This window comes from Rhinatrema bivittatum, chromosome 16 (genome assembly GCF_901001135.1).
Source record: "Rhinatrema bivittatum chromosome 16, aRhiBiv1.1, whole genome shotgun sequence".
In the NCBI taxonomy this organism is placed as follows: Eukaryota; Metazoa; Chordata; class Amphibia; order Gymnophiona; family Rhinatrematidae; genus Rhinatrema; species Rhinatrema bivittatum.
In genome coordinates, this window is record NC_042630.1 from 61372326 (window position 1) to 61393486 (window position 21161).

Here is a 21161-nt window from a genome sequence, read left to right on the forward strand (position 1 = left end):
TTCTGCTCCGGGGTTTTTAATTTGTTTTTCTGGTTTCTGGTTTCGGGTTCGGGTTCCAGCTTCGTTTTTGCAGAAAAATGACCCATGGAAAAACAAGTTTTCCCACAAAGCGCCTGAAATGAAACCCAACCCGAGCCAGAAAAACGAAGCTCATCTCTAGTGATAACAGTGTCAGTGCTCAGCACTTCTCTGAAAAGGGATGTTATACTTACATCCCGGGACCGGACCGGGTCCCCCTTCCATGCCACTTCCCGAACCCGGAGGGCCTCCACTCCCGCTGGTGTTGGCACGGCCCTACTAGTGCGCAGGACACCGCCAGCGCAGGTCCTTGCGTCCTCCAGCTCTAGGAGCATGCACACACCTTCTGAAAAGATTTAAAGGGCCCAGAGCGGGAAAATGCTGCTGGCCCTCCCTCCTTGATGTCAGGGCTCGGCCCATTAAAACCTCACTCCCGACGATCCTAAGATGACTTGGCAACAAGTCTGCTTTGCTTCAGTGAAGTCCTTCTGCTGCAGTGGTATCCTGAGTCCTGTTCCTGATCCTGATTCCATTCTTGCCTTTCCTGTCTTCCACGCCCTCTTCATCTTCCATCCTTGGTCTCCTTCGTATGGATTTCCTGGCTTTGACCTCAGACTGGATTTCGGCGATCCTCTGGCTTCTGACTCTGGACTGGTTATCACGACCCTCTGGCTTCTGACATTGGACTGGCTATCAGCGACCCTTGGGCTTCTGATCTTGGATGATTCCAATGATGCTTACCACTCTCTTCACAGGGGTCCATCTAAGACCAGCTGGCCCCCAAGCCCAAGGGCTCAACCTGCGGGGAATGGGATTGGTATTGGCGAAGCTCCAGCCAGCCCTCTGCACCAGCCTGGCCTTACCTTCTGACTATGGAGATCTGTGGGGAATCACCCTCTTGCGTTGTGCCAACCTCACCTCAGGCAAAGGGTCCACATTCTAGCCTGGCGTTGTAACAGACATAACAGGATCCTTCCTAAAACCTTCACACACAAGACCAGCAGGAATTGAAAGCTAAGAGATGATCTTTCCTTTCTTTCTTTCTTTAATCCCAGGAGCTGACAGTGATGTGCTGATAAAGGGGGACACAGCCTCTAACCCACCAGTGTCCCTTCAAACAGGCTCCATCCTACCCCGATACATCAGATCTGTGCAGCTCCTCTCCTGTTGCGGTCTCCACCGCTTCCCCCTTATTAGCTGTAATCAGGGCTCACCGCCGAGGCCGGGAACGTCCGCCATTGCTGGGCCGTCTCGCTGCCGCCCCGCGCATACGCGGGGACGTGCATTATGGACGTACGCTCACCGGAAGCCTGACCCCACCTGAGCTGGCCACGCCACGCCCCAAGCCCGATATAACCGGCGTTCCTCAGTCCTCTCATTGCCTTGCAACGAGGGTCGCTACAGTGTGTAGTTCTTAGTTGCACTTCCGTTGTTCTGCTTCAGCTACTGACCTCTGCTCGTTCCTGACTCTGCTTCTGCCTGCCGCCAGCCACCGACCTCTGCTCGTTCCTGACTCTGCTTCTGCCTGCCGCCAGCCACCGACCACTGCTCCTTCCTGACTCTGCTTCTGCCTGCCGCCAGCCACCGACCTCTGCTCGTTCATGACTCTGCTTCTACCTGCCGCCAGCCACCGACCTCTGCTCGTTCCTGACTCTGCCGCTGCCTGCCGCCTGTCACAGTCCATGGCTTCTCAGCTGCAACTGCTGTGCTCCTGCCCTCCGGACAGCGCCCTACGCAGGCCTGGGCTGGAACTGCTGCCAGACTGCCTTGGGTCCTGATACCTTCTACTTCCTGCCAGGCTCTGGCCTACTCGTTGCTGGCTCCCATATTGCACCCTGCAAGTTCTATTCAAGACATTACTGACTCTGACCCTGCTCCCACTTGCTCTGTGCTCCCTGGCCTATTGGCTCTCGCTGTTGGACTCTGTGCTTACTCCTTGCCCGGGCCTTCCTAGAGAGACTGACACTATGAATAAGTCCCAAGGGACTGGGACCCTACGGGCTCCTCCTGGGGGGTTCCTGGTTCCCGGGTGAAGATCTGTGCCTGAGGCTCCGCCTCCTGAGCTACTCTACCCAGGGTGGTTCGGCTCAAGGGTCCACTCTCGAACCGCAGCTTCCCAGACTGCAACAGATTGCAAGGCCATGGACTCGGTGGAGTCATCCATGACCACAGCCTTACCCGAGATGGCGCAGCAGATGCACCTCTCCATGCGACAACAGGTACAGGACGTAGACCTGGTGTTAGAATCCATGCAGGGGCTAATTGAACACTTAGGGTCACCATCTAACCCCTGCCGTTCCACGGTTGAGGTGATATCACAGGAGGTTCTTGACCGACTGCAACAGCAGCAACTCTGTCTTGACACGCTTGCTGCCACCGTAGATCTACTGGCCTCCCGTCTAGAGGCTTCTACGCGCCAAGGGCTTCTGTATCTGGCGCCGCACCCAGTACCCAGTTGCCAGCTCCCAGCAGGTATGCGGGAGACAGTAAATCCTGCCGCGGGTTCCTGAACCAATGCCAAGTATGGTTCACCTTGTTACCCAACCAGTTTCCCACAGAGGCAAGTAAGGTGGCATATATTTTTTCTCTACTGGATGGCAGGGCCCTAGAATGGGCATCGCCCTTGTGGGAACACTCTGACCCTCTGCTACAGAATCTCCAGGAATTCCTCCTCCAGTTCCGTCTGGCCTTTGATGACCCTGCGCGTCTGTCTACAGCAGCCTCTGAGCTTCTGCGTCTCCGACAGGGCACACGCCCTGTGGCCGAGTACATCATCACCTTCCGGACCTTAGCTATGGAGCTGGATTGGCAAAATGACTGTTTAAAGGGGATTTTTCTTGAAGGCCTGGCTGGCCGGATTAAAGATGAACTGGCGGGGCGAGAGATTCCTGAGGAGCTAGATGACCTAATGGATATTGCCAGCAAGGTTGACCGCCGGCTCCAACAGCGTGATAGAGAGACTCGGTCTAGTAGCAGGAGTCAGTCACGTGTCTCCTGCAGGCCTTTTCAGCTGAGGATTTCTCCGGCGGATACATCAACCTCTGAACCCATGCAGCTGGGCAGGTCACCACTTACTCCCAACGAGAGGAGCCGTCGGCGCTCGTTAGGCCTCTGCCTATACTGCAGTGGTAAAGGACAATACCTATCGTCTTGCACCGAGCGCCCGGGAAACGGTCGTGCCTAGGTTATACCGAGGAGCTACACCTAGGCGCTTCCGGATCCTCTCCTCTCTGCACACTGCCAGTAACCCTCAAGTACCCCGGTGGGGAGGTCCAGATTCGGGCCTTTATTGATTCGGGGGCCGAGGGGAACTTCATTGTGGCAGAACTGGTGAACCAATTGGGTTTGCCCACCGAGCTTAAGAATCCCCCCTTACGCATTTCCTCGATACGAGGGACTTTGTTGCCTGGACATATCTCCTGCTCCACGAAGCCCGTAACCCTGCAGACGGGGCTGTTTCACACTGAGGAGATTTCTCTACTCGTTCTGGAGAGAGCCGTATATCCCTTAGTGCTGGGACTGCCCTGGCTTCGCCAACACTCACCCGTCATCAAATGGGATGACTTCCAGTTGGTTAGTTGGGGTCCTGCCTGCTTTGACCGGTGCTTGAAGCTTCCTCAGCCTCCCAGCACTCTGCATCTCTGCTCCACGCCCCTGTTGCCCAAAGCCTATCAAGGATATCAGGACGTCTTTTCCAAAGAGATGGCAGAGATTCTTCCGTAACATAGGCCCTTCGACTGTCCCATTGATCTGGTTCCTGGCTCTACACCACCTCGTGGCCGCGTGTATCCCCTCTCTCTCCCAGAGACCAAAGCAATGTCTCAATACATCTCTGAGAACTTAGCCAAAGGATTCATTCGTCCGTCCCGCTCCTCGGCAGGAGCGGGATTCTTTTTTGTGGGCAAGAAGGATGGGTCACTACGACCATGCATTGACTACCGTGGTCTTAACGCTATTACTAAGCGGAACCGCTACCCACTGCCACTCATCCCAGAACTACTGGACCGTCTTCAAGGTGTCCGCATCTTTACCAAGTTGGACCTGAGAGGGGCTTATAACCTCGTACGCATCCGACCGGGAGACGAATGGAAGACGGCGTTCAACACACGTGATGGGCATTACGAATATCTCGTAATGCCCTTTGGGCTTTGTAACGCCCCCGCCGTCTTCCAGCACCTCATGAACGAGGTCCTCCGAGAGATGCTTCACTCCATGTAATTGTCTATTTGGACGACGTCCTTATTTACTCTAAGGACTTGAACTCCCACCATCAACTTGTCTGTCAGGTCCTTCAGGCCCTACGAGAGAATCACCTATATGCCAAACTGGAGAAATGTGTGTTTGAGGCGGACTCTCTACCCTTCTTGGGATATATTATATCTGCTACCGGTTTTCACATGGACCCGGAGAAGGTAGCAGCCATTACTAAATGGCCTCAACCCTCAGGTCTTAAAGCCCTCCAGCGCTTCCTGGGGTTTGCGAACTTTTACAGACATTTTATTCCCAGATACTCTCACCGTATGGCTCCCCTTACCGCCTTGACCCGGAAAGGGGCTGATGTCAAGCATTGGCCTGAGACGGCCATCGATGCCTTCTCTGATCTCAAAGAAGCCTTCCTCTCAGATGTCTGTCTCCGCCACCCAGATCCTGCGCGGCCATTCATCGTGGAGGTCGATGCGTCCAGCATCGCTGTAGGAGCTGTTCTCAGCCAGCACTCTGACTCTGGGCAACTCGTTCCGTGCTCTTATTAATCCCGGAAGTTCTCACCCGCAAAGATCCATAGGGGATAAGGAGCAAAGATTCCATAGGGGATAAGGAGCTGCTGGCAATCAAGCTCACCCTCGAAGAATGGCGGCAGTGGCTCGAGGGCTCCTTACATACAACCACCATTTACACGGATCATAAAAACCTGGAGTTTCTGACTCAGGCTCAATGACTGAACCCCCGTCAGGCACGATGAGCCCTGGTTCTCCTTTTGGCCTGTTACACCCGCTTCCGGTTCCGACCGAACCGTGGACCCATATAGCCACGGACTTTATCGTGGACCTGCCTCCCTCTCAAGGACACACGGTTGTATGGGTCATGGTTGACTGTTTTTCCAAGATGGTCCACATGGTTCCTCTACCCAAGCTTCCCACTGCACCAGAATTGGCCCTCCTGTTCACCCAACATGTGTTCAGGCTCCATGGCCTTCCACGGGACATTGTTTCTGACAGAGGTTCGCAATTTGTGGCTCGCTACTGGAGAGCTCTCTGCAAGTGCTTTCAAGTGAAGCTTAGCTTTTCTACGGCATTCCATCCACAAAGCAACGGACAGACTGAAAGGATGAACCGGACCCTTAAAGCTTACCTAAGGGCCTTCATTAACGAAAGACAGGATAACTGGGCTGAGCTTCTATCCTGGGCTGAATTTTCCTATAACAACCAGGTTCATGCTGCCACGGGCAAATCTCCATTCCATCTCGTATATGGAAAACCCCTACGACCACCACTTCCGCTAGAGGCTCCCAGTGCCTCTCCTGCTGCTCAAGTTACAGCCCAGCAACTCCAGACCTTGTGGCATGCAACTTGAAAACAGATCCTACAGGCCACTGCCAGGGTCAAACGGACAGCCGATCGCCATCGTCGACCTGCACCTGTATTCCAGCCAGGAGACAAAGTCTGGCTCAGCCCCCGAAACTTGCACCTTCGTCTACCTTCACGGCGATTCGCACCGAAGTTCTGCGGTCCCTTCCGAGTGGCTGAGTGAATAGGACTGGTATCTTACCGACTTCGGTTACCCTCTTCGTTTAAGGTACACAACGTCTTCCATGCCTCCTTACTCAAACCAGTGGTTCTTTCCCGGTATCACCCCACACCTCCTGATCCTGTTACCTCCACCGTTGAGGAGGACCCAACGTACCAGGTACAGGATGTCCTGGACATTCAATTTCATAATCACCGATGGGAGTACTTGCTAGCATGGGAAGGATGTGGTGACGAGGATAACACCTAGGAGCCCAGCCGGAATATCTTGGATAAGGATCTCCTGCGTCAGTTTCAACAAGCTCATCCTGAAAAACCCAGTCCTCTCAAGAGGGGCCATAAAGGGGGGGTACTGTTGATGTCTCCACTGTTTCCCCCTTACTAGCTGTAATCAGGGCTCACCTCCGAGGCCGGGAACGCCGCCGCTGCGGCTCTGCTGAATATTCAGGGCGTCCGCCATTGCTGGGCCGTCTCGCTGCCGCCCCGCGCACACGCGGGGACACGCGTTATGGACGTAAGCTCACCGGAAGCCTGACCCCGCCTGAGCTGGCCACGCCACGCCCCAAGCCCGATATAACCGGCGTTCCTCAGTCCTCTCATTGCCTTGCAACGAGGGTCGCTACAGTGTGTAGTTCTTAGTTGCACTTCCGTTGTTCTGCTTCAGCTACCGACCTCTGCTCGTTCCTGACTCTGCTTCTGCCTGCCGCCAGCCACCGACCTCTGCTCGTTCCTGACTCTGCTTCTGCCTGCCGCCAGCCACCGACCACTGCTCGTTCCTGACTCTGCTTCTGCCTGCCGCCAGCCACCGACCTCTGCTCGTTCCTGACTCTGCTTCTGCCTGCTTCCAGCCACCGACCTCTGCTCGTTCCTGACTCTGCCGCTGCCTGCCGCCTGTCACAGTCCACGGCTTCTCAGCCGCAACTGCTGCGCTCCTGCCCTCTGGACAGCGCCCTACGCAGGCCTGGGCTGGAACTGCTGCCAGACTGCCTTGGGTCCTGATACCTTCTACTTCCTGCCAGGCTCTGGCCTACTCGCTGCTGGCTCCCATATTGCACCCTGCAAGTTCTATTCAAGACATTACTGATTCTGACCCTGCTCCCGCTTGCTCTGTGCTCCCTGGCCTACTGGCTCTCGCTGTTGGACTCTGTGCTTACTCCTTGCCCGGGCCTTCCTAGAGAGACTGACACTGTGCATAAGTCCCAAGGGACTGGGACCCTACGGGCTCCTCCTGGGAGGTTCCGGTTCCCGGGTGAAGAGCTTATCAGTTCTCCTAAGTCCCAAGGCTCCAGGACCCTACGGGCTCCTCCTGGGGGGTTCCTGGTTCCTGGGTGAAGATCTGTGCCTGAGGCTCTGCCTCCTGAGCTACTCTACCCAGGGTGGTTCGGCTCAAGGGTCCACTCTCGAACCGCAGCTTCCCAGACTGCAACATCTCTTTCACAGATGGTAGAGTCAATTATGAGGAAGGCATTTTATATTCCCTGTGAAAAATATATTTGTAGGACATCAGGGTGATCTCTCTCAGCTGCTCGTTGCTGGGATGATCTGAGCCTGGTAGAATCTTCTGAACAAAACTAAATTGTATGTGATGAGATAATGCAGTTCACCTTAGGCATTGAAGTGGCAGGTATTAGAACTGCTGTCCAGCAGTGCTGCCTCCTCTCCTCCACTATGGATCAAGCCGAGGGGGACCTCAGTTGTCTTAAATGTGTTAAGGATGGTACACCAGTGTCCCTTCAAACAGGCTCCATCTTACCCTGATACATCAGATCTGTGCAGCTCCTCTCCTCCACAGATGATAGATTCAGTCATGATGAAGGCATTGTATATTCTAGGGATGTGAATCGTTTTTTGACGATTTAAAATATCGTCCGATATATTTTAAATCGTCAAAAATCGTTAGGGCCACGATACAATACCAATTCCCCCGATTTATCGTTAAAAAATCGTAAATCGGGGGAAGGGGGAGGGCAGGAAAACTGGCACACTAAAACCCCCTAAAACCCACCCCCGTCCCTTTAAATTAAATCCCCCACCCTCCCGAACCCCCCCCCAAATGCCTTAAATTACCTGGGGATCCAGCGGTGGTCCAGAACGGCGGCGTTCCGGAACGGCCCCCTCAATTGAATCCTTTTGTCTTCAGCCGGCGCCATTTTGCAAAATGGCCGCCGCAAAATGGCGGCGGCCATAGACAAAAACGATTCGACGCAGGAGGTCGTTCCGGACCCCCGCTGGACTTTTGGCAAGTCTTGTGGGGGTCAGGAGGCCCCCCTAAGCTGGCCAAAAGTTTCTGGGAGTCCAGCGGGGTTCAGGAAGCGATTTCTTGCCGCAAATCGTTTTCTGTACGGAAAATGGCGCCGGCAGGAGATCGACTGCAGGAGGTCATTCAGCGGCGGTCCGGAACCCCCGCTGAACGACCTCCTGCAGTCGATCTCCTGCCGGCGCCATTTTCCGTACGGAAAACGATTCGCGGCAAGAAATCGCTTCCTGAACCCCGCTGGACTCCCAGAAACTTTTGGCCAGCTTGGGGGGGCCTCCTGACCCCCACAAGACTTGCCAAAAGTCCAGCGGAGGTCCGGAACAACCTCCTTCGTCGAATCGTTTTTGTCTATGGCCGCCGCCATTTTGCGGCGGCCATTTTGCAAAATGGCGCCGGCTGAAGACAAAAGGATTCAATTGAGGGGGCCGTTTCGGACCGCCGCCATTCTGGACCACCGCTGGATCCCCAGGTAATTTAAAGCATTTGGGGGGGGTTCGGGAGGGTGGGGGATTTAATTTAAAGGGTCGGGGGTGGGTTTTAGGGGGTTGGCTCACGATTTTAACGATTTTTCACGATATTTTTAAAACCCAAACGGCAACAATACGATTCCCTCCCCCTCCCAGCTGAAATCGATTGTTAAGACGATCGAGGACACGGTTCACATCTCTTGTATATTCCCTGTGAAAAATATATTTGTAGGACATCAGGATGATTTCTCTCAGCTGCTGTTGGCTGAGAGGGTCTGAGCCTGGTAGAAGCTTTTGAACAAAACTGTGAATTCTATCTGATGAGAAAATCCAGCCCACAAAAGGTGTTCAAATTCCCTGTTCTCCAGAATATGTTTCTTCACATAGGACCTTGGAGATAGAACCCACAAAATTTTAGGAGCCCTTCCCTGGATCACCTCCAGATTGTCTACATCACTCCAGAGGTATTGCTTTCATACACAATAGTCTAGGTGAGGTCTCTCCAACCCCCTGTACAGAGGCATAATCACCTCCTTTTGACTGCAGGTTATGTCTCTCCCTTCATCTCTCTGGCTCTGTCCACCACCTTGTCTCACTGCTTCTCTATCTTAAAATCATTTGATATAATCTCCTCAAGCTTTATTCCCTGCTTTGAAGATATCAATATCTCACACCTTCCCTCCCCCCATCATGTCCTGTTCCCTCAGATCTCTGAACTCCAAATCCATAACTCTTCACTCCTAAGTACCAGGACCATTATAGCCTCTTCCCTCATAATAATAATGTCCACTCTGGATACCCTTAAAAGGTGGTAATTCACCCATTCTCAAGATCAAATGACCCTTAAGAAGTGAAAGATCAATCAATGGATTGTGCTGATTCTTCACAAAGTCTTCTCATCTAAGAGGTCATCTATTTATAAGAATTATTAAGTTCTGCTTTATGTAATAAAGTATTTTCTAAGCAGATTTACAAATATTTCACATGAATAAATAGAACCACTCAGACACTTAACAATATAAAAAAGGTAAATAGCAATATACCACAAAATCTAGGCAGAATAATCATAATATTTATTCATAAATGGTTCAAGAAAAGCGTCTAATACATGTGTATCAAAAATGATTGCTACCAGTAAACAGTAAAGAGCTGATTAGACTGCTAGGCTGAGAAGCCAGCAGAAGTCATCTGTCAGATGTGACGTCTTGGTTGAAGGAGTCTGAGAGTAGATCAGTGCATTTTCAAGAGCAGAGTACCTGTAGGTGAATTTTAGCTGCAAATAGCAAAGTCAGAATAATTCAGTTCTGGAATACAGGAAGCAGACACCAAGTCAAGTCCAGGTAGAAATCCAAGTAGGTAGAGGCCCCTGAGAAACATGACAGAGAAGGTCACAAGGCTTGGGAAGCTGAACAGGAGTGAGGCCTGGTAGATGATGATACGCAAGTGGAAATCCAAGAGCAGAGGTGGACTGTACCAGTATGGCAGGTAAAAAAAAAATGTGGACAGGTAAGCAGGTCCAGCAGCTGTTTCTACAAGCAATGAGCTAATGCTGACTTGATTTTAAATCTTATAATCAATCAGGAGTTAGTTTATTGCTGGCCAATGAGCCAACCCCTCTGGAGTGTGGGCATGACAGTGGGGTGGTCCAGCCTGCTGCAAAAGAGGTAATGGTCTGATCAGGCTGTCAGGAGCCAAAGGGTCTTTAGCTTCACAGCTAAGTTTCCACCCTCTAGACCTGATGGCTGCCTTAGCTGAGAACTATGGCCCTGTAGAGCGATTTTGGAAGGAATATTGAAGTTCTGCCCAGGAAAATAATGTGGTAGTTCCTCCTTGGATGGAAAAGGGAGAGAGAAGTGCAAAAAGCTCTTCCTGAATTGTTGATTGATTATATTATGTGCTTCTTTTTTTGTTTGTTTAAACTTTATTTTTATTAAATTTAAACATATAATCCAAGAAAAATTGTTGTTATGAAAAGTAAACCCAAAAAAATAGTAATACAGAATAAAATAAATATTACAATTAACAGCAAGATACAAAAGTTCATAAAAGTTTCAGGGGTAAAGGCCTCAATTCCAAGAAACATGATGGACCTATCACTATGTCAACGGCCCATGCATTTAGAAGGAAATTAACCTAAATATATTATAATAACAAGTAGAGATGTGAATCGTGTCCTCGATCATCTTAACGATCAATTTCGGCTGGGAGGGGGAGGGAATCGTATTGTTGCTGTTTGGGTGTGTAAAGTATCGTGAAAATCGTTAAAATCGTGAGCCGGCACACTAAAACCCCCTAAAACCCACCCCCGACCCTTTAAATTAAATCCCCCACCCTCCCGAACCCCCCCCCCCAAATGCCTTAAATTACCTGGGGGTCCAGTGGCACACTAAAACACGGCACACTAAAACCCCCTAAAACCCACCCCGACCCTTTAAATTAAATCCCCCACCCTCCCGAACCCCCCCCCCCCCAAATGCCTTAAATTACCTGGGGGTCCATAGCTTAAATTACCTCCGTAGCCTTAAATTACCTCCGTAGCGGCAGTCCGTAGCTAAATCGGGGGAAGGGGGAGAGCAGGAAAACCGGCACACTAAATCGTGTAGTCTTCAGCCGGCGCCATTTTGCAAAATGGCCGCCGCAAAATGGCGGCGGCCATAGACCAAAACGATTCGACGCAGGAGGTCGTTCCAGACCACCGCTGGACTTTTGGCAAGTCCGGAACCCTCGCTGAACGACCTCCTGCAGTCGATCTCCTGCCGGCGCCATTTTCCGTACGGACAATGGCGCCGGCCATAAGCATATGGCCGGTGCCATTTTCCGTATGGAAAATGATTCGCGGCAGGAGATCGCTCCCGGACCCCCTCTGGACCCCCAAGAACTTTTGGCCAGCTTTGGGGGGGCCTCCTGACCCCCACAAGACTTGCCAAATGTCCAGTGGGGGTCCGGAACGACCTCCTGCGTCGAATCGTTTTGGTCTATGGCCGCCGCCATTTTGCGGTGGCCATTTTGCAAAATGGCGCCGGCTGAAGACTACATGATTTAGCTACGGACCGCCGCTATGGAGGTAATTTAAGGCTACGGAGGTAATTTAAGCTACGGACCGCCGCTACGGACCCCCAGGTAATTTAAGGCATTTGGGGGGGGGGTTTCGGGAGGGTGGGGGATTTAATTTAAACGGTCGGGGTGGGTTTTAGGGGGTTTTAGTGTGCCGTGTTTTAGTGTGCCGCTGGACCCCCAGGTAATTTAAGGCATTTGGGGGGGGGGGTTCGGGAGGGTGGGGGATTTAATTTAAAGGGTCGGGGGTGGGTTTTAGGGTGTTTTAGTGTGCCGGTTTTCCTGCCCTCCCCCTTCCCCCGATTTACGATTTTTTGACGATAAATCGGGGGAATTGGTATTGTATCGTGGCCCTAACGATTTTTGACGATTTAAAATATATCAAACGATATTTTAAATCGTCAAAAAACGATTCACATCCCTAATAACAAGGGCTCCATTACGATCCAACTTCAGGGATAATTGTATTGCTAAAAAACGAAGATAATTTGTTAGTCTGAAAAAACAAATAGTATGTGCTTCTTGGAAGTTGAGGGGAGACCCTTTTCCTCACTTGTAGTTGGAAGGAGGAGCATGGCAGAGGGAGCTGAAAGGTTTCAGAAGAGCTTGGAGATGCAGCTCAATACCCTGTTATTACATCAGACCTGTGGGACCTGTGCCTAAGCTCCATGTGGGAACTTAAACACAGACTTCCTTACCAGAAGTCTAAGAAGTAATAGTTAGAGTGTATAGAGTGAAGAGTTAAACATAATTGCCATCTCAGAGACCTGGTGAATAGAATATAACCAATGGGACAGTGCTATACCAGGCTACAAATTATACCACAATGATGGAATGGATCAACATGGTGGCAGGGTGGTGCTTTATGTCCAGGAAGGCATAGAGTCCAACAGGATAAGAATCCTATAGGAGACTAAGAGGTAGATTTTAAAAGAAGCTCGTGGGATCCAGAGCGTGCACATGGACGTGTGTATTTTATAACATGGGCGCGTGGCATAAAATATGAGCGGCGTGCACACATGCACGGTGGATTTTATAATCCACACACGTATGTGCGGGCGGCGCTCAAGGGGGAAGAAATAATGCAACTTCTGTGCGGTGACGCATTAGACCCATCCCCAGTTCCCTCCAGGTAATGGTGGTGGAGCCACTTGGCAATAGTGATCATAACATGATCCAATTTGTATTAATGACTGGAAGGGGGACAATAAGTAAATCTTCAGTTCTAGTACTAAACTTTCAAAAGAGAGAATTTGATAAAATGTGGAAGATAGTTAAAAAAAAAAAAGAAAGGTGCATCCAGGAAGGTTAAGGGGTAGGTTTTAAAAGAAGTGCGCGTGCTTCCCGGCACATGCACATGGATGCACCAATTTTATAACATGCACGCTAGGTGTGCCCATTTATAAAATCCGCTGGCCACACGCACGTGCATGCAGGATTTTATAATCTGTGCAGGTATGTGCAGTGAATTATAGTTAATTAAGTGCAGCGTCGCAATTGGGCCTTCCCCAGTTCCATCCCAGTCCACTCCAATTAAAGAGCGGATTGGGAGGAAACTTCCCCATCCCCATACCTAAACTACTTCCCTCTTCCCTTCTACTTCCCACCCCCTAAACTCTTCCTAGGAACTTACTTTTTTGGTTTATTACTTACTGCTTCTTTGGAGCAGAAGTAATCTGTGTGCGTCGACCGGCTGCCTGTGTGCGCACTTCCCATCCTGATCTTGGGTCAGACCAAGTGTCCATCAAGCCCAGCATCCTGTTTCCAACAGAGGCCAAACTAGGCCACAAGAACCTGTCAATTATCCAAACACTAAGAAGATCCCATGCTACTGATGCTAGTAATAGCAGAGGCAATTCTCAAGTCAACTTGATTAATAGCAGTTAATGGACTTCTCCAATAACTTCTCCAAACCTTTTTAAACCCAGCTACACTAACCACTAACCACATCCTCTGGTAACAAATTCCAGAGCTTAATTGTGCGTTGAGTGAAAAAGAATTTTCTCCAATTAGTTTTAAATGTGCTATTTGTTAACTTCATGGAGTGCCCCAGTAGTCTTTCTATTATCTGCCGAAAGTGCAAATAATCAATTCACATCTACCCATTCTAGACCTCATAATTTTAAAGACCTCTATCATATCCCCCTCAGCCGTCTCTTCTCCAAGCTGAACAGCCCTAACCTCTTCAGCCTTTCCTCATAGGGGAGCTGTTTTACCCCCTTTATCATTTTGGTCACCCTTATCCTTGTTTTTGACTTCTAGACTCTTGTACACTCAATTCATTACTGACTCATAAAGACTAGATCCCTCATTGATCTGCAGAGATAGTTTGCTGTGTTTCATATCAATTTATTCTTAGCTATGATGTCTAACAGTTGTCCTGAATGAGGACTGGGGGTGCCCTTTACTGTATTAAAGGGAGGATCATCTCAAACTCTGTCACTCCATGGATCATTACCACAAGATGGAGTCTCCTCTGTCTGAAAACATGCTCTGATGTATTTATTGATTGATTAAATTGATTTAAATCCCGTCTTTCATGTGCCTCTTAGTCGCATAAGCTACTTTCCTATGATTTTCTTCAATGCATTTTTTACCTCCTTGTTCCTCAGACTGTAAATGAGGGGGTTCAGCATGGGGGTGACAGTCGTGTAGACCACAGACAGGATTTTACCCTGCTTGTGGGAGTATGTTGATGTGGGTCTTAGGTACATTGATAACACTGACAAATAATACACAGAGATGACGGTGAGATGGGAGGAACAGGTGGAGAAGGCTTTATGCTTCCCCTCTGCAGAGCGGATCCTCAGGATGGCTGAGATGATGTAGATGTAGGATGTAAGAATCACTAGGAAAATGGGCATTCCTATCACTATGGCATCAAGAAACATCATGGTTTCAGGGCCGGAAGTGTCAGTGCAAGAAAGCTTTAATAGTGGTATAAGCTCACAGAAGAAATGATTAATCATGTTAGAGGCACAGAATGAAAGGCGAGATACAGAAGCTGTGAATACCACAGAATTTAGAAAGCCGGTGATCCAGGAAGCAGCTGCCAACAGGAAACAGAATCTCTGATTCATGATAAGCAAATAGTGCAAGGGATGACAGACTGACACGTAACGGTCATATGCCCTGGTGGAAAGGAGAAAGGCCTCAATGCTGGCAACACCTATGAAGAAATACAACTGAACCAAGCATCCAACATAAGAAATGGTGTTATCCCCAGAGAGGAAGATCCTCAGCAGTTTTGGGATGATGATAGAGGTGCAGCAGATGTCTGTGAGAGAGAGGTTGCTGAGGAAGAAATACATGGGGGTGTGCAGGCAGGGGTCAGCACAGGTCACTGTGATAATCACAAGGTTCCCCAGCAGGGTGATCAGGTAGATGAGCAGGAAGACCAAAAAGAGAGGAACTTGCAGCTGGGAATTATCAGAAAGTCCAAGAAAAATGAATTCTGTTCCCATTGTCATATTTTCCAAATCATTTTGGTTCATTTCTCTTGTTCTGGGGATATAAGAAGAAATTAGAAATAATTTCTATGCTAAATTCAGAATTTTACAGATGCTGCAATGTAAATTCAGCAATGAAAATCACTGATCTGAACCTTGTCAGTTGTCACATTAAAAATGTTATATTATTATTCCTTCTGCGTAATTTATTTAACTACAATTTTTCACTGGGCATCTCTGAAGCAGCAGATTGAAGCTCACACACTCCCATCCCTCCCAAATCTGGTAAAACACCTGTTTTTAATGAGTTCTTATAGACGGTTCTCAGTGTGAGGTGCAAACATGGAAATTCTTGCCCAGTATTGGCTGCAAAATTAAATTACATTCTTCCTAAATTAACAGCAATTGGTCAACTTGATTCAAGCTATCCTGGGCTCTCTCTCTTAACATGCACAGACTTCTGACAGAACAGATATAAGTTTTGGGTAACAGTAAGACAAACAAGTAAGGAAGGAATTGCAGAGCAATTCATGATTGCTTCTTTTCTAAAAAAACAAAACAAAACACCTATGTCAAATAGAGATGTGAATCGTGTCCTCGATCGTCTTAACGATCAATTTCGGCTGGGAGGGGGAGGGAATCGTATCGTTGCCGTTTGGGTGTTTAAAGTATCGTGAAAATCGTTAAAATCGTGAGCCGGCACACTAAAACACCCTAAAACCCACCCCCGACCCACCCCACCCTCCCGAACCCCCCCAAAATGCCTTAAATTACCTGGGGGTCCAGCGGGGGTCCGGAATGGCCTCCTGAAATCGAATCGTGTTGTCTTCAGCCGGCGCCATTTTGCGCCGCCATTTTGCAAAATGGTGGCGCAAAATGGTGCCGGCCATAGACCAACACGATTCGACTGCAGGAGGTCGTTCCGGACCCCCGCTGGACTTTTGGCAAGACTTGTGGGGGTCAGGAGGCCCCCCCAAGCTGGCCAAAAGTCCCTGGGGGTCCAGCGGGGGTCGGGGGTCCGGGAGCGATCTCCTGCAGTCGAATCGTGTTGGTCTATGGCCGGCACCATTTTGCGCCGCCATTTTGCAAAATGGCGGCACAAAATGGCGCCGGCTGAAGACAACACGATTCGATTTCAGGAGGCCGTTCCGGACCCCCGCTGGACCCCCAGGTAATTTATGGCATTTTGGGGGGGTTCGGGAGGGTGGGGGATTTAATTTAAAGGGTCGGGGGTGGGTTTTAGGGTGTTTTAGTGTGCCGGTTTTCCCGCCCTCCCCCTTCCCCTCCCCCTTCCCCCGATTTACGATTTTTTGACGATAAATCGGGGGAATTGTTATTGTATTGTGGCCCTAACGATTTTTGACAATTTAAAATATATCAGACGATATTTTAAATCGTCAAAAAACGATTCACATCCCTAATGTCAAATACTTTTAAGTTGGTTTAAGCCCAGTCCCATCACACATGCTGGCAGGTTATTCCCTAGATGGGGACAATTGGAGATTTGGGGAGCCTTGTGGAACTGCAGCAGCCCTTTTGGACCATCTTTAACATAACTTCTCATTCCTCGGCATTCCGGAGGGCCAGGACCCTCAGCAGCTCACACCTCCGCTGCCCCTGCCTTTCCATTTCAGGGCAGTATCTCAGGGGGAGGGGAACCTCTCCTGAGCTGAGTCCCTTCAGGCCCCAGTCTGCAAGTAAAGTGATGCAGATTATGAATAAGATTTACAAATAAGATGTTCTCGGTTTTGCTTCATGTAAATAAAACAAAACAAACCACAAATGCAACAGAAAAAAACATGAAAAACAAAAGCACACACCCCTATGAGTTCTGTGAGAAGATGTAATTCCAGTTTCCAGCTTTTATACCGCTCTATCTAATCTGAAAATGTGGCTGTTGCAGATTGAATGGCACTGGTTCAGCAGACACGGTGCAGAAAGACAGACAGACAATCCAAGTTCATACTGTAGGAGATTTTTTTACAAATCAAAAATACTAAACAAAGCTTGAAATTATTTTCATTGTACAGTTCTTTAATTGCACAAATCTAGTATATGAATAGTTCTCTGTAAAGCGTTATTAAGCTAAGTTCATGTTTTATGTAAACCGATGTGATACTCAAAGTATATGTCGGTATATAAAAATCAAATAAATAAATAAATAAAATGCAAGGGTTTGATTTTCTGCTGCTACTGTAAGGGAAAATATTCCACAGAAATATTGCAGAAAAGTCAAGGTGTTAATATCACCAAAGTTCTGAAGTTTAAGGATGTAATAAAAGTCACAAAAAGCTTCTTGCCTCAATTTTTGCTCACACAATTTCTTTATGGTTGATTTTTTTTTCTTCCTGAAGTTTTAGGAAATTATTTCCCTGCTTAAGACCTGCTAAAATCCACACAGCACTATTTCATTAAAGTTATAACCTCCAGACTTTGGATCAAGAGAACCAAGTAGAGCGAGTTAACAGAGGAGCATTCATGAGTTAACTGGGAGAAAGTCCCCTCTTCAGATCTGTACAAACATACCTGAGCATTAGTGGGAAAGCGCTACAATGTGCCATGTTTTTTGGGGCACCAGGATGAGTCACTAGGGCAGAGAGGGTATTCCCTGAGTCCTGAACTAAGCTTATCTAGCCAATTTATACCGCATATTCAGTGGCACAGGTATAGCAATGAATCTACCTGGATATCTGAAAATTAGCCAGGTATGTATTCCAGCTAACGTTAGGAGTGCACTAAGGCAGCCCTAAAGTTAGTCAGATAACGTAGCCAGGTAATGGCAAACATCAGAATAATCCAGCCAGCATTGCTCTGCCCTGGAGCACCCCTGAACTGCTCCTGACTTCTGCAGCTAAATTGTTAGCCAGCTAATGACTCAGCTGGATATGTTGGGGTGGATGAACACTGGTGAGGATTTCAAACCCTGGGGTTTGCTGGCTACATGCCAACTTCCCAGAAATCTACTCTACCACAATACAGTTATCTATACTTATAATAAATCAAGAAAGAGGGACAAAGTTGTCCAATCACTGTAATTAATTTCCAAAAATGAATTTCTCTTATTTATGTTGTATATTTGAAATATACTTATTTTATACCACACACTCTGTGTTGTGATTTATTTTGATTTTTTTTTTAAACTGGCTAAAAAAGCCTTGTATAAATCGCCATTGAACACTGAAAAATGTTCTTTTTACATCTCAAAAAATGATATATACTTTCCTTCTGCTGAATATAATTCACTCTAGATGTCCCAGATTTAAACAAGGCTTTTTTATCCAGTTTGAATTGCATGTTTCCCACTGATATTAGAAAGTTGGCATTTATTTAAAAGCAGTAAAAGTTCAATAACATTTAGGGATTTTAAAAAAAAACATATTTTTTTGTTGGGACTTTCACATGTTTAAAGTTACCATATAAAATCATGAGAATGGAGGTGGTTGGAAGTTAATGATTATACTCAGGTGCAGGGACACCCACACACATATATGAAACTTTCAACCTACCCCCAAAAAATATTTTTTGTCTTGAAAGGAAATAAAAAAATGTTTTTAAAAATGTCAAAATAAATCACAATCGCAGAGTGTGTGGTATAAAATAAGTATATTTCAAATATACAACATAAATAAGAGAAATTCATTTTTGGAAATTAATTACAGTGATTGGACAACGTTGTCCCTCTTTTTTGCTTTATTATACAAGTCAGCTTAGCCAGACAAATCCCTTTGAATATGGACCTCAGGGTTTGGGTGATTTTCCTCTAAGCAGCTCGTCCATACCACGTTCTCAAGCTGCAGAGCTGTCTGTGCAGAAGAGCTGCAAAGGCAGGGCTGCAGGTCTAAGGCAGATGAGGGACTGAGAGGTGCTGCGCTTTTATTCAGTAAACACTGGTTTTGTTCTTTTAATCAGGGATGGTTTATTGGTATTTCTCAGTAAAAATCTAAAAACCGAAGCCCTAGTTATATTACGCAATGTTAAGATATTCTATTTCAGACCTACATATTATTCAGATTAATGTTCATATATACAGAAATGCAATGCTCATGGTTCCCTTTGAAAACCCAGCAGTGATGATAGTGTCAGTGCTCAGCACTTCCCTTCACGTTTGGTTGGGGAAGAGGGATCCTTCCTGACATCCTCAAATAGGTGATCAGCAGAAACCTTTCCTTCTTTAAGCCCTGGGGATTTGAAGGGTCATCCTGCTAAGGAGGACACTGCCTCTGCCCCTCTGGGGTCCCTTCAAACAGGTACATCCTACCCCCAGTACCTCCAATCCGTATGATAAATGCATTTTACATTCCCTCTGAAAAGATGTTTGTAGGGAAAAGGACAATGAGTGATCTATCTCAGATACGATGTCTGACCCCTGTAGAAGCTTCTAAAACAAACAAACCCTGTAAATTGTGCCTGAAGAGAGAGTGCAGCTTGCAGAAGGCATTAAAGCCGCAGGTTACAGAATTGCTGGGGTTTTCTCCTTACCTATCCAGCAGTGCTGCCTCCTCCTCTCCTCCACTGTGGGTGAGTTAGGAGCATGTTGGGAGTCTTATTATTTTAAGAAGGGGATGTGGAGAGAGAAATTGTTCTGTCCTTTTGGGAAATTAAAAAGTCTTGCAGACAACTAAAGTAAGTTTGCTGTTCTGTGCCTGAGTTGTGTAGAAAGTTTAGAAGTGATTCATCCACGGGGAGAATAAGTTTTGTATCTGTCATTCTGCTCCATTCCAGTTCAGGTAGGGGAACATCCTGTTAGCTGTAGAAGATTTGGGAAAGTCTGATCTGGGCTGTACTTGCACCGATCAATGGTCGTCATTTAGTATCTTCAGTTCCTAGACATCTCTCCCCATTGGGAAAGTCGCCTCCTTGCCTGTCATCCTTTCTCAGACACACACACACACACATACACACTCACCTACACACACACACACACACACGCACACATACCCACACACACACATACACACTCACCTACACACTAGAGATGTGAATCGTGTCCTCGATCGTCTTAACGATCGATTTCGGCTGGGAGGGGGAGGGAATCGTATTGTTGCCGTTTGGGTGTGTAAACTATCGTGAAAAATCATTAAAATCGTGAGCCGGCACACTAAACCCCCCTAAAACCCACCCCGACCCTTTAAATTAAATCCCCCACCCTCCCGAACCCCCCCCCCAAATGCTTTAAATTACCTGGGGATCCGGCGGTGGTCCAGAACGGCGGCGGTCCGGAACGGCCCCCTCAATAGAATCGTGTTGTCTTCAGCCGGCGCCATTTTTCAAAATGGCCGCCGCAAAATGGCGGCGGCCATAGACAAAAACGATTCAACGGAGGAGGTCGTTCCGGACCCCCGCTGGACTTTTGGCAAGTCTTGTGGGGTCAGAAGGCCCCCCCAAGCTGGCCAAAAGTTTCCTGGGAGTCCAGCGGGGTTCCGGGAGCGATTTCTTGCCGCGAATCGTTTTCGTACGGAAAATGGCGCCGGCAGGAGATCGAGTGCAGGAGGTCGTTCAGCGGCGGTCCGGAACCCCCCGCTGAACGACCTCCTGCAGTCGATCTGCCGGCGCCATTTTCCGTACGAAAACGATTTGCGGCAAGAAATCGCTCCTGGAACCCCGCTGGACTCCCAGGAAACTTTTGGCCAGCTTGGGGGGGCCTTCTGACCCCCACAAGACTTGCCAAAAGTCCAGCGGGGGTCCGGAACGACCTCCTCTGTCGAATCGTTTTTGTCTATGGCCGCCGCCATTTTGCGGCAGCCATTTTGAAAAATGGCCCCGGCTGAAGACAACACGATTCTATTGAGGGGGCCGTTCCGGACCGCCGCCGTTCTGGACCACCGCCGGATCCCCAGGTAATTTAAAGCATTGGGGGGGAGGGTTCGGGAGGGTGGGGGATTTAATTTAAAGGGTCGGGGGTGGGTTTTAGGGGGTTTTAGTGTGCCGGTTTTCCTGCCTCCCCCTTCCCCTGATTTACGATTTTTTAACGATAAATCGGGGGAATTGGTATTGTATCGTGGCCCTAACGATTTTTTGACGATTTAAAATATATCGGACGATATTTTAAATCGTCAAAAAACGATTCACATCCCTACTACACACACACACACACACTCACCTACACACACACACACAAACCCACCTCCAACCCCATTATTTGTGAGTTTCCCTTCTCTAAGATCTGTCCCTA

General features: G+C 48.4%; 1 protein-coding gene across 1 annotated transcript; it reads right to left on the reverse strand.

Annotated features, from left to right (window-relative positions):
• Positions 1 to 14101: 14101 nt before the first annotated feature.
• On the reverse strand, positions 14102 to 15004 carry LOC115077759 (olfactory receptor 5B21-like). Its single transcript, XM_029580044.1, has one exon. It carries the CDS (start codon positions 15002 to 15004, stop codon positions 14102 to 14104), a length of 903 nt encoding a protein of 300 aa, XP_029435904.1.
• Between the last annotated feature and the right edge of the window lie 6157 nt (positions 15005 to 21161).